Source organism: Phycodurus eques, chromosome 3 (assembly GCF_024500275.1).
Source record: "Phycodurus eques isolate BA_2022a chromosome 3, UOR_Pequ_1.1, whole genome shotgun sequence".
Taxonomy (NCBI): domain Eukaryota; kingdom Metazoa; phylum Chordata; class Actinopteri; order Syngnathiformes; family Syngnathidae; genus Phycodurus; species Phycodurus eques.
Window position 1 is genome coordinate 6,235,722 of NC_084527.1, and position 14,086 is coordinate 6,249,807.

The 14,086-nt window shown below is 39.8% G+C and overlaps 1 protein-coding gene across 1 annotated transcript in view; it reads right to left on the minus strand.

Annotated features, from left to right (window-relative positions):
* Positions 1-14,086, minus strand: part of LOC133399852 (proprotein convertase subtilisin/kexin type 5-like) — an 89,945-nt gene that overhangs the window by 50,917 nt on the left and 24,942 nt on the right. The window contains 3 exon segments of the mRNA XM_061671800.1: positions 1,038-1,250; positions 6,371-6,543; positions 8,186-8,274. Of these exon segments, the coding sequence (XP_061527784.1) occupies positions 1,038-1,250; positions 6,371-6,543; positions 8,186-8,274 (475 nt within the window).

Genomic DNA, 14,086 nt, shown 5'->3' on the forward strand with positions numbered 1-14,086 from the left:
TGAAAAATTCATGGGTCTATTTCCACCTCCCATTCTGTACAGGTACCTTTAACACGGATATGCAACTCTAACAGGCAGCATAAAAAGGGCTTCTAATTCCTGGTGGAAAATTGCAAAGTTGACTTTGTGTCGGTGTCGTTTAATTATTTACATTCTTTTACCATACAAAAGGCGTAAAGATGTTCAAACCTGACCAAAACTTGAGGATCAACCCACCATTCCATTCATTTGTCACACAAGAATGACAAGGGAAAAGCATTATTTAACCTTTATTTATCCAGGTAAGGCAACTGAGAAGAGACTCTCATTTGGAATGCCAACCTGGCTGCAGACAGCAGAGTAAAACAATTTAAAAAAGTAAAAAAAATAAAAAATAAAAAAAAAAGTAGTCCCTTTCACAGGCAATGTGACAATGTGACAGGGTTTAAGGGGCTTCAGATGACAAGGGACCTACTAAATAATGTACCCATACCTCCCAAGTTAGCACCACGATACTTCCTGAGTTAGGGATACGATACCTCCTCCCAAGTTCGGGCCTCAATACCTTCTAAGGTATGCTGCCGATAACTCCTCAGTTAGGGATACGATTCTGCTGCCGATAACTCCTAAGTTAGGGATACGATACTTCCTCCCAAGTTAGGGCCCTGATGCCTCCAAAGTTAGGGTCCCTCACCTTCTAAGTTAGGGACCCGATACCGTCGAAGTTGGGACATCGATACCTCAAAACATTTTACCCTGAAACATCCTACGTTATGGCCACCCAAGGCTTCGAAAGTGAGAGGCTTCTCTCAAGCTCGGGTCCTGATACCTGCTAAGGTTTTTTGTCGGTGCCATTTGTACACATCCTGGAAAACATGCGGAGAAATTCCATATTAATGAGACATTTAATGAACTTTTAAATGACTTTCCACCACAACCGTTTGGAACCAGACTGAGACCACCTTGCAATCTGAGTGGTTGATGTGGTGCACATCTGAGTCCCATAAGGCGGATTTCGAACCCCCTAATTACCCCACCAAGCCAAGGTTCCAGCTTACAATCTTCCGGTCGTAGTTCTCGCCGCTGCTGTAGGTGGTGGTGAGCGTGGACGAGCACTCCTCCAGGTACCAGGGCTTGCGTCCGCTCTCAGCCGTGCTGGAGATGGAGATAGTGTAAATCGAGTTGGTGTAGCCGTCGCAGGAGCAGTGGTCGCGGCTTCTGCCGCCGTTGCCTGAGGCCCACACGAAGATGGAGCCCAGGCCCTTCCTTCCCTGCAAAGGGGGAAGAGAGAAAAAAAATAAAAAATTAACAAGATACTTGCTTACTTACTCATCATTAGCTTTTTAGGGATTCTTTTAGAGCTGCTAAGAAGGGAATTACAGGCTCTGTGGATCAATAGCGATGAAAGTGAAAGATCAGACGAGCTCCCCGGCGGGATTTGAAAGGGGGGCACAATGTGGAGTGTTTCTGCTTTGAAAAGACGCCGCCATGTGCAGTGTTGTTTTCGGCGGAATGCATTTTTCATGCAGTCCACAACTGCCATGGACGAGACGTACCGTAGCTTTAACAAATAACGAGGCGTGAGACTCAACAAAACATTTCATTTAGTCACCTCTGGAAGAAAAGCTGCTCAAATTAAGTTTTTACTAGACACAAAGAGTGTCCAAATAGAAGTGGTGAGTATTAACAAAGTACAATTACTCAGACTGTACCCAAGTGAATTTTTGAGGAAAATCCTCAAGTGTTTGTTTTTTTTGTCAACTTTTTAATTTTACTCCCTATATTTCAAAACATCTGCACTTTCTACACCTTACTTTGTCAAAAAAGGCTCCTGACCTTTTCACATGACGTATATCAATTGAGAAAGGTAAAGGCAACCACGGTTGAGATCATAATTGAATGAGATTCTGAGGTCCTTCAAGACGGAAAAAAAGAGGGACAGCAGCAACATCGAAGAACGTGAACCAGGGAGCATTAATGACGATGATGCAACAGATTGTTCCCCATCCATGGCCTTATTTAAGAGAACTGTTTGATGTTGACTGATTAGTGGCAAACGTGTTGTGTTTTAAAAATCACACACATCTGCCATTCAAAAAGTCCTCGTCTAATTTGAAAAAAAACAAACAAACAAAAAAAAACATACTGTACAGGTAGGGTGTATTTTTTCACTTTTTATACTGGTAGTCAGTTCTTAATCAACATCTTTTGATAGCATAAAAGCCTAAGCCAATGCTAGCTAGCTTGAGTTTAAAAAAATTATCAAAACAGGTAGAGTATTTAATTGACAGTAAAAATTCATGTCTTTTTACGTTTGTACTTAAATACATTTCAGTCTGTACTTTTTTTACTTTTACTTAACAGAGTTGAAGCAGTACTTCTGTACTTTTACCAGTCTTTCTTTACACAAGTACAGAGTGTGAGTACTTCTGCCATCTCTGCGACTTTTAGAGAACATCACCTGTTTGTCAAAACATTGTGAATTACATTTTTCATCGTTTAAACCGTTCCAAGGTGTCTTCATAATAAAATATGCCATGGATCAAGATTCCAAGCACATTTTTTATCCTACTTTTTAAGCCTTGCTGAAATTAGCCTGTTTTGAGGGAGCAGTCATACCTAATGCAAATGAGGCGCTGATACTGGAAGGCCAAGCCGAGCACGACTTTTGTTACCATCACCAGTGGCTACTAGTAAGCCCAGAGTGAGGGGGGAAAAAAGCGAGCAACCAAACTGACAGTAAATACTTGAATTGTGTTTTCAGACATGGAGGCAACACTTCATCACAAATATGCCAAATTCCACGACACACTACATTCAATTAGTGTAGCAAATATGGGCATGTGGTGCATGCAGCAGACACATCGCCAAACGTCTATGTATACCGAGGCGCATTCCAGTGAATGTGAATACCGTGGATAACTTTATTTCAACTCAAAATGTGAAACTCATAATTAATGTTACAAGTTTCACTTACAGAATACTGAACTACTGAAATAAAGAAACTTTTCTATGATGTTCAAAGATATGCACCTGTATCCTTCCATCCATCTTCTGGATCCAAGACTGGTCAACAACCAGTTGTAGCACAAATAAGGAAAAACAACCATTCACACCTAGGGACAATTAACAAACATGGGAATGTGGGAGGAAACCAAGATGAACCAAAAACCAGACCAAGATGTCCCCTTTAGGGTGAGTTTACTGGTTTGTTTGCAGGATTTGGCAAGACATACTTAATTTTTTCCCCCCCACTTATTTTTAACACTGCAGGCAATTTTCATCATTTTCCTTAATTTCCCTGTGAATAATACATGAATGTTAACGACAAGCTTTTGCATCTGTTTTGCATTATTTATCATGCAAACAATATTCAAGATAGTCTCCATGTTTCATTTGAAATTCTCTTTTCAACTTTTCCTCAAGAGATCTTGCCACAGAGCCACAACAGAAGATTCGACATTTACACACATTTTTCCTTTTTACACAGCGAAGGTTGGAAAATTGCCGGAAATGTGCACGATTTCACACAGCGAATCCCGGAACCGGACAATTAGCTATATGGCAACATCAGTGGCATTGGCTTTCAACACAGCAGGGCGGGAGGGATCAGTGTCAATTATGTCAGATGTCAGGTATCAACCCGCCTCTGTTACAGCTCTGATACTACCTACCAAGACGGAAAATTCCCATGTGGACTTTGTCTTCACTGTGGCCAATTTTCAAGAAGCTGCGTGAAAGAGGATAATGGGAGTCTTTAACCCTTACACTGCTGGCATTTTTTTGCCATTTTTTTCTAGTCGCTGTCCTGTCTAAACAGCACCAACTCGGGCAAAAGACGGCAGCATTATAAGGGCTACAGACTCACACTAACCCTTTCCACAATACATTGCTAATGTACTTAAGTGAATTTTTCAGATACCAGCATTTAACTTATTTTTATGATTATTTTTTACTTTTACTCCCAACGTTTGAAAAATGATAGCTGTACTTCTTACTTTGTCAAAAAATAAAAAATTTCCACCTCCGGGTATGATGGCACAATGTAAAAAAGACAAATAGAGAGAGGTTGAGTAACCACTATTAAAATATTGATTGATTGAGATCTTAGGGTCTTACAAGGCGGGGGGGAATCAGGGACCAGGGAGCATTAAGCACAACGGCAACAAATTCAGAGAAGTCAAAGAATCCCCATCAAATTCAGTATGTTTTTTTAATATTTTGGGATTTGGTTGTTTAATACTTTGATTTTTTTCTCTAATGTTTTTGTAGTTTCCTAATACTTAAAAACAAATATTAGACTTAAAATAATAATTACTTATCTTTTTCCTAATATTCCAATATATTTTTCCGAGTATTAATTTTTTAAAAAATATTTTTAATATTTTATCTGATGTTTGTGGCCTTTTCCCCCCTATTATTCATATTTCCTTTTTTTCTTTTTCTTAACACTAGTATTTTGCAGTCCAACAATGGAATATTAACGAATGTAATTCCACCCAAACAACTGTTTGTTGCGGGCAGAAACATATCTTCAACGCCTTTAATGACTTGTTTTACATCCCAAAAGTGTGATACCATTCATGCTTGGGGCATGCCTCTAGTTTAGAGGAGAAATAGTTGCGTTTTTACACCAACACTCAGGCTAAAGGCCAATTTATTCTTTCCACAGTGCGCATGGGCAAGCTAGAAATGCACAGGCGGTTTCATTCATACGACAGTTTGCTTCCCCGTACCATCCGTGCGCATATGGCGGCAACCCTGCAAAAGCGAAAAGAAAGGATGCTCCTGTGTCTGTATTTGTCTGAAGAAGAGGGCACAGTAAAATGAAGATACAACGTGCGACTACTGAATGTGAATAGGGGAAGGGACGAGAAATTAAAAAAAAAAAAAAAAAAAAAACTGGTGCAAAAAAAACGAGATTCATCGAAGAGGAGAAGCATAATTCGTACTTTCGATACTTTAACTCGTTGCTCTGGCACGTGGTCGGCATGCTCATGCGTTCAGTCCACGCGGTCGACCGCAGAGGAATCCGCTCATAGGGCCAGGTGACAATACGACGACGACCGATGACGACGACCAAGGGGCACCCTGTGGGCATGCGGATGCGGAAACTATGAATTGGCCTTAAAGCTGTCCTGTCTAGCCTATGTGCATCAACTGATGAAGCCTGCTTGGATAGGAGGCAAATTGTCTTCTAAGACAACCAAAACCTAATTCAATGACCCGGATGAATGAGAATATTCACAGGGGTATCTAACATTTCGTATTTTTTCTTCTTTTTCTTTTCGTGGGGGGGCTAATATTTTTGTCTATTTGTTGTTTGCTATTTGTTCGACTTATTCTGTTGTCTAATATTTTGTATGATTTTCTACTATTTATTTATTTTTAGTCTGACACTTCATTTTTTCTGGTTTTGTATTGTCTGTTTTACTTAAAAAAAAAATCTAATTTTTTAAATATTTTTTCCTAATATTTCATTTTTTCCTCAAATGTTCAGGTATTTTTCATTTATTATTTGTGAAGTTTTCTTCACAAATAATTTTTGTTTCTGTTGCTGCCTTTTCAGGCTGTAGCAAGCAGACAGATGAAACTCCTGTTTGAGTCACACGTGCCATTGCAAAGTCCAAAGACCGTGGCAGTTGTCCAATGCGTCTCAAACAACACGACAGCTTTGTCCAGTAAAGTGTCCTTTCACATTGCCGCCGAGCTCCATGTTACGCTCACAAAGCCATCTCCACTTAGCGTCAAGCGAACGGGAAGACATGAAGTCCCGAGACATACAACAACGACCTTTGACACACTCTTCCAATCTCAAACATCCGCTAGCGAACTTTGTCAATGTGTGACTCACTCACCTAAATCTGGACTATAAGACGATGTGACTTATAGACTGCTGAAATGCTCCGAAGGTCATACAAGTCCAAGTTTCCAGGACTAATACGCCTCTAAAGTTGCACAAAAACACTCGAGACCTCCACATACCTTGTCTCTGAGCTTTTAAGAGTATTTTCAAGCTGCATTTTTTTTTTCAATTTTACATTAGTCTTTAAGAGCCCCACCTGTTTGCCTGGTGCTAGCTAGGCCTGGTCTTTTGTGTTAATTAGCAGCACCGTCTCATGGTTCGGTGCATGCACGCACTCATGGCCAAGTCAACAATAAGTCCAGAATAATAATACAAGAAGAACGGAATGTATATCACAAAATGCGCATTTTCTTTAAGTCAAGGTATCACAGTACTTTGTATCTTTTAATATTTGCGCATTTTGTCGCTGATATTTCTGTATTTTTCCCTGATATATTATTTCCCCCAATATTGGTGTATTTTTTGTATTATTAGTATTTTTGTATTATTCTCTCCATGATTTAATCTGGGAAAACAGTTCCTCACCATCCGGATGCCGTTCTCAAAGGCCTGCCTGGCAAGTGATGCGGGTCCATCCACTGTCTTGCCATCATCATCGGGTCCCCAGCTGGCACTGTAGATGTCGATGTGCTGCGGCTGCAGGCTCAGAGACTTGGCCTCCACCATGTCCGTCACGTCCCCGTCCAGCATGCGCACACCTGACGCACAATAGAACATCCCGCGAGGGATGAAATGTGTTAACCATAAACCGTAATGACATTTCAGACAGTTAGTATTATTTTTCCAAAATTCCACTTCCCGATATTTTCTTCAATCCGGCCAGTGACATGATATTTTAACATTTTCTTTTTGTTATTGTATTATATATTTTCTTAAATTTGTCTATTTTTCATCAAATAATTGTTTTGGGGGGTTTAATATATATACATATTTTCTAGTATATTTGTACTTTGTTTTGTGTCATTTAAAAAACAATTCTGAATACTATTTTTGTGTAGTATTTTTTTGTATTTCAAATTTTATTTCTAAATTTTCTAATATTAGTCGTCAAATATTTAGTATTTATTTTCTCATACGTTTTGGTTTAATATTTTGCAGGTATTTTCCCAACATTGTTATTTATTTTTTTCTAGTATAAGTAGACTTGTCTTTTTCTATATTCTCTTCTAGTATTTTTTAAATTATGTTTAAGATTTTCATATTTTTGTCTAATATTTTCTATTTTCATCTATTTCTATATTTTTACCCAAATATTTCTGCATTTCTTTCCAAATATTTCTGGTGTCATTTTGTTTTGCATTTTTCAAATACGTTGTTTTTTTGTCAAATGTTTTTATTATCTTCTAGCAAAATTCTATTTCTTCCCTTGTTTTTTTTCATAAATTTATATTTTTTTTCCCCCTAATGTTTTTGCTATATTTTTTTGTAATATTTGGAGCAATACTAATTTGGCTGTCATTGGCTTGTGCAAGTGTACCACATTGTTGTCACTTGTGACACTTCCATTTGCAAATCCCAGATGTATTTCTGTATTATGGTGATGACTTTGATAACCAACGGTGGGAGACTGACTTGAGTTCCCAATTTCAGGACTTGCTTGGCTAAAACATTTGAACGCAACAAATTGAACTTCATCCCTCGCTACACACCCACTAAGGCAGGTCAACTACGTCAGCGTCACAACTTTCAAGTTGGTTATGCATTTAATTAAAAAGAAAGTAAAACAAAAACATAATGACTGATTTGAGCCCATTAAAATCAATTTGATTGTAACTGTGTTAGTACAGCTGACATTGACAATACATCAATCACTTTTTCTTTTTCTCCCTTAATAATAAAAACCTTCATTTAACAACTGCATTTTGTATTTACTTGTGTTGTCTTTGACTAATATTTATATTTTTTTGATGATGGGAAACATTTATGTCTGACAAAAAATGCAAAAAAATAACAAAACAGGAAGAGGGCAAACACTTTCACAACACTGTATATATACATTTTTACATTTTATTTCATACTCTCAGTTGTCCTATTGTATAGATGTAAATTGTCTGTTGAGATAATCAGTGAAAAACTTTTTATTTTGACTCAAATATATGTTGTGACTGAATGAGATTTTATGACTTAATTTAAGACTTGCTTAACCCAAGTGATGACTTGACTACTCAACTTGCTTGATTTTTGCCACAGTAACTTGGGACTTGCTTGAAACCTGTACATGTGACTTACACATACTGTTTGTGACTTACTCCAACATTAGCCCAATGTAAATTGTTGACATACCTCTGCTAAATAAACATGAATATAAGACATAAATAGAAGAAAACCTGGAAAGCCCACCTCCTATTCTGGCATTGTAGGCAATTCCCACAATGCAGTGCGAGTTGTTTGCGGACGCAGCCACCTCTCCTGCACACCGAGTCCCGTGTCTGAGGAAGAGACCATATGCAAGTTATTACACCAACCAACACATACACACACGGCATGTCACACGAGGGCAACTGTGTGTACACAAATGCACGCACGGACGCACACACACACAAACAGAAACACAAACACACACACACAGCTCCTGCAGAGAACATCTGCACCTCTCCCCTTCTATGGAAAGGCTCTTGGGAATAGACCAGGGTGCTTTAAGGTCCAGGGAAATATTGAGGAACTGTTTTTAAACTGCCACCTCAAAGGTCCTGAGATGGAGCTTCTTTAAAGCGAACGTCTTAAAAGCAGAGGTCCTAAATAGCGTGTAAATCTGACTTTGACCAACATTTTCAGGAAAAATATGCCAAAAGCCTGCGGCATACTGCCGCGCACCGCACCGTGTTCTGCGTTCTCGAAACTGGAATCGCAAATGAAGTGTCGCAATGTTGCAGATGTAACGGACAACCAAAAATTCCATGATGATGTATCACAAACCTTCACAAAAGAAATTGGCCGTCACTAAACCATACATATACAGTAATCCCTAATTTTTTGTCTTTTTGGGATTATTTATACATATTTTAAAACTATATGAACCTCCCCAGAATCTAATTCATCTTCCCCACACCTCTATTAACCACAGTAGTACTGTACACTACGTACATGTATTTACGTGTATGTACATTTAATTCTTTGTACATATACGTTAAATTCCTTGTAATAAAGTGTTTATTTTACCACAAAAAATTACAGCATACACTCAAAATCTTGTGATATGGCGAATTATGCGTGATATGAATATGAAAAATAAATAAAACCAGCAATGCATCGAATCCACAATAGGTGAACCGTGATATAGCGAGGCAACAATGTGTGTGTGTGTGTGTGTATATATATTGAACATCTTTTTGTGGCTAAAAGACTTAGGTGTCCAGTGAAGTGCATTTGAATTCATCCATCCATCCATATTCTTTACCGCTTCTCCTCACTAGGGTCGCGGGCTGCTGGAGCCTATCACAGCCATCTTCGGGCGTGAGGCGGGGTACAACCTGAACCGGTCGCCAGCCAATCACAAGGCACATAGAAACAAACAACCATTCGCCCTCACATTCACACCTACGGGCTAGTAGACATTCCAACAGCTTCTTCCCTCTTGCGATCAACTTCTTAAACACCTAACCTATAATTCCATTACAATAAACTGGCAATTTTTTGACTTGAGTTTGTTGTCACATTTCTGTGGGGCCAATTATGTATTACTCGTGCACTCACTGTAGTTGTGTCGCCATGCTCCACTATTTGCATATACTGTCCACTCATGCCAGAGTAGCATCTGCTCCATTTGCACACTGATTGAGGAGTATCTGTAACATTTGCACAACCAACATTGTCCCAGATGATCGCACTACTCGTCACTTTAAACCGCATACACTCCTTTAAGTCTCAGCGCCCTTTGCACAATGGTTATTGCAACGGACTATTGCAATATTAGTCATTCGAACTGCTCTAAGTGCTGGAGGACTCTGCATCTTTTTGCACAATTGTCTTTTGTCAATGTCTTTATGTCTCCAAAGTGTTCTGTAAATTGACTGTCTGTTGTATTAGAGCGGCTCCAACTACCGGAGACAAATTCCTTGTGTGTTTTGGACATACTTGGCAAATAAAGATGATTCTGATTCTGAATTGAGAGACTTCAATCAACCTACCATGCATGTTTTTGGGATGTGGGAGGAAACCGGAGTGCCAGGAGAAAACCGACCCAGGCACAGGGATAACATGCAAACTCCACACAGGCGGGTCGGGATTTGAACCCCGGTCCCCAGAACCAGTCGATCACCGTGCCGGCTATTTGAATTCATTTGTTTGCAATGTTTGCAGGGAAGATGTTGACTGCTGTGTTTGCTTCCCACGCTAGCCACTTACTGACTAGCAGCCATGTGCTTGTTTTTTTGTAATTAGAAGTCAGTGTTATGGTTATTGACCAACTTTTTGTCAACAATGGACTTTGATTTGAATGTCAGGTTACCGGTGTGGTGCATTTGAGTCTGTTTATTTGCGATGTTTGAAGTGAAGATGTCGACTGCTAGTACTTCCAAGTAGAAGCAAGCAGCCGGCTGCAGCGCACACTTGCCGGCGAGATGATGACAGCCAGTCTGCTGAGCGATGCGAAAGATGGCCAAATACCAGCCGGAATGCGCGCGCTCACCGGCGAGATTCAGCCCACTGTTATACAGACACACTCACCAGGGTTATACGTTTTCAATAATAAATAAAAACGGCTTGTTACTTGCTACTTGTTGGGGCACTTGTTACTCGTGGGTCCACTTGTTTAAAAGATGTCAATGGTGAACCAGTGTCCGGAAACACGTTGTGTTCCAGCTTTTCTTTTTATGCATGTGTGGCTACAATAATTAAGGTTTGTCACATGTCAGCACAGATTCTTCCCATTTGAGCATCTGGGATGGAAGACATGATGCTGCACCCGAGCGAGGATGACGCTCGCTGAGCAGACGTCGCTTTGATCACGCTGGCAGTCAAGCGTTGACTCACTCGCGAGTCCGTGTAGGGAAAAATTAACACAAAGCCTATTTTGAATAAAAGTTTTGCATTTTTGTAACAAAATTAAATCACTCGCCATGCACTTGGCGGTACTTAATGGGCCAAACTGGCTTCAGTCATGTTCCCTCACTTCATTTCAATTTACTAATCCATAAAATCTTCAGCCTGGCAGTCGTTCCACTCTTTGTACTTTGCTCGTATTTTCCATTTTCCGCACATCTGTGTCTCACTTGTTTCGAGTGATGACGCCAGAATAGAATTGGGAGTGCCATCGCTTTGCAGTCAGTGGAACAACAGGCACGCTCCCATCGCACCAGGTGACCTCACTCTCATGCTCTGCATTGTCATCTTACAGTCTCTCGAGGCCGCAAAAAAGCATAACTCGCAGCAACTACAGTAACGCCACAAGCAACGTTTTTTTTGTCCAGGCACATAAAACACCACTGACGCAAAATAAAATCAGGCCAATTAAAGTGTCATCTGTCCACCGCATGTCTCTTTAAAAACACATTTACACACAGATACAGTAGAGATGTAGCCTGCTGAGTTAGCTTCTCACGCTGGCCGACAACTAACTATATACAAGTTTTTACCTTCATATTAAATTTGTAGGCGGCCACCTAAGTTCTGGCCCCATCCAGTTTTAAAACCTTTGACATCATTGAAAACATTATCTGACTAGTGTTGCACTAAGTTGGATGTAATTTTTAACTTCAATTATAGTTCTACACCGGAAGCAGTTGGGAGTCGCGCTTTAGAAATTGTGTGAATTTTTCCTCCATATGAAATTTGTAAGAGGCTGCCCTTTCCTAATTTCAGCCCACCATTTGCTGTAAAACCTCTGACATCATGAAAACTGTTAGCGTTGCACCAACTTGCGCGTCATTTTTAACTGCAATTACAGTATTACACCAAAGGGGGACGCAATACTAGAAACATGTCCTGTTATTTGCTGAAAAACTCACCTATACCTGATTTTGTGCTTGTTCTGATATGCCCTAAAATGTCACAAGATGGTGCCAAAGCTTTCTCTAAATAGGAAAGAATTACGATGTGTGTCAGTAAATCCCAGGATTGGTATCACAAAACCTCTATGCACGTCTGCAAAGAGATCTAGCGATCTTTGCTTCATTGAGTGCGGGAGAAGAGGCAAGAGTTGTGGCAGGACAACTCGTGGCTTCTTTGCCATATTAATGCACCTGCTTGCTATGCCCTGAGCAGCAAACAGTTCCCGGCCGAGAAGACCTTTACTGTGCTGGAGCAGCCTCCCTTACCTGAGCTGGCGCAGTGTGATTTTATTTTTCTCTTCCAAGCTCAATGGGTTCATCAAGGGGACCCCTTTAGAAGACAGGGACGACAAAAAGATGGCCGTTGCGACAGAGCTGCCAAGGATCCCAGAAGAATCCTTCCAAGAGTGCATGAAAGCATGGCAGAGAAGGCCAGGAAAGTGCATAAGATCCCAGGGAGATTATTCGATGGGGAAAAGTTTGGATTTGAAATCTTGTGTAACACCAAGAACTTTTGACACACTTCGTATACAAATATGTGGCATTGACCAACAGCCATAAAGTACAATAGTAAGCCTGACTTAAGCAGTAGTGTTACATAGCATTATACTGTATAGTACAAACATATATATTTTTAATGTATACATGTCGTATACTTGTTGATTATTGTGTTACAATAACGCTTTTCCTCATTGATTTAAAATGATTGCTTTTAATGTGTAAGTGCTGTAGGATATGATGTAATGGTCGGCCAATCAGAAGCCGTGTCGTGTATGACGTAGGGCAAGACTGGCTCGTCTATCAAGAGCGAGATGCCATTATTCAGTCGCGGATGCTGCCGAATAAATGTGCCTTTCGGGCTAAAGCGCAGTAGACGTGTGTTTACTCCTGGACTCAAGACAGAGTTTCAACACTGCTGTGTTACAATCCGAAACGTTTATGGTTCGTTGCAGGCAGGATGGCTGGATAGCTCCCCTGAGCCGGTGTACCTAATGAGGTGTCCAAAGGGAATGAAGGAATTTAATTGTCGTAGTGAAACTCGTGTCATAGATATGCACTCCAGACTACACACAGTCAGAGTCAAACATTTCATGACTTTTATAAATATAGGTACAGCTCAATAAATGAGAAAATTGTTGAAAAGTTTTTCTTCAGTACTCATAGAGTGATTAAACACTGAAGTACTTTTAGAGGGCAAATTCCAGCCTAATTTCTACATTAAAAATCACTTGATTTCTTGAATTAATTGACTATTTCGTTTGACGTTATATTTTAGTTTCTCAATATGGGGAATTTCTTTTGATTTGCCATGTGCTACAATCATCAAAATAATACATATGTTAAATATGAAATACTTCACTGAGTGTGTGCAGTGTGCAGCTCATCTCTATAATTTCACTTTTTGAATTGAACTACCTAATTAAAGATTTACACTATTCACGTGTGAGCATGATTGACATGAACTCGTGAATGCCAGTGATTTGTGTGAGAATGTGATTGACGTGCTCACGTGAACGTATTTGAGTGGTGTTGATGAGAGCAAGATGCGTCCGTATGAGCACATTTGAGTAGTGTTGATGCGAGCAAGACGCGTGCGTATGAGAGCATTTGAGTAGTGTTGATGAGAGCAAGACGCATGTGTATGAGAGCATTTGAGCAGTGTTAATGAGAGCAAGACTCGTGCGTATGAGAGCATTTGAGTAGTGTAAATGAGAGCATTTGAGTAGTGTCAATGAGAGCATTTGAGTAGTATCAATTCGAGCATTTGAGTAGTCAATGAGAGCATTTGTGTAGTGTTAATGAGAGCAAGACTCGTGTGAATGAGAGTGTTTGAGTCGTCCTTATGAGAGCCTTTCAGTAGTTTGTGTGTGTGTGAAAGCCTTTGAATAGTAAGTGTGAGAGCTAATCCTGAATAATGTCCCTAACGGCCCCTCATACACACCTGCTTAGGGTGCATTTATTTCAAAATCAAATCTGTAAACAATTTATTTTAAAGAGCAATGTTGTTCAATCGAATCATGGTGTATGGTATATTTTAAACTATAAACATAGGCAATTTTAAATATTTTGGGGGGCTCAATTTCTCGAAATGTTTTGCTATTTGTGGCAGGACTGGGGCCACAGTACTTCAGGGAGGTGTTTATTTGTCAGTGTAGATAATGCTATTAGACGCCTTGTACTCGATGCAATTGGTGGCGGTATATGAGGGAAATACAGAATACATGTCATTTTGAATGTGGGATTTTTTTCATTT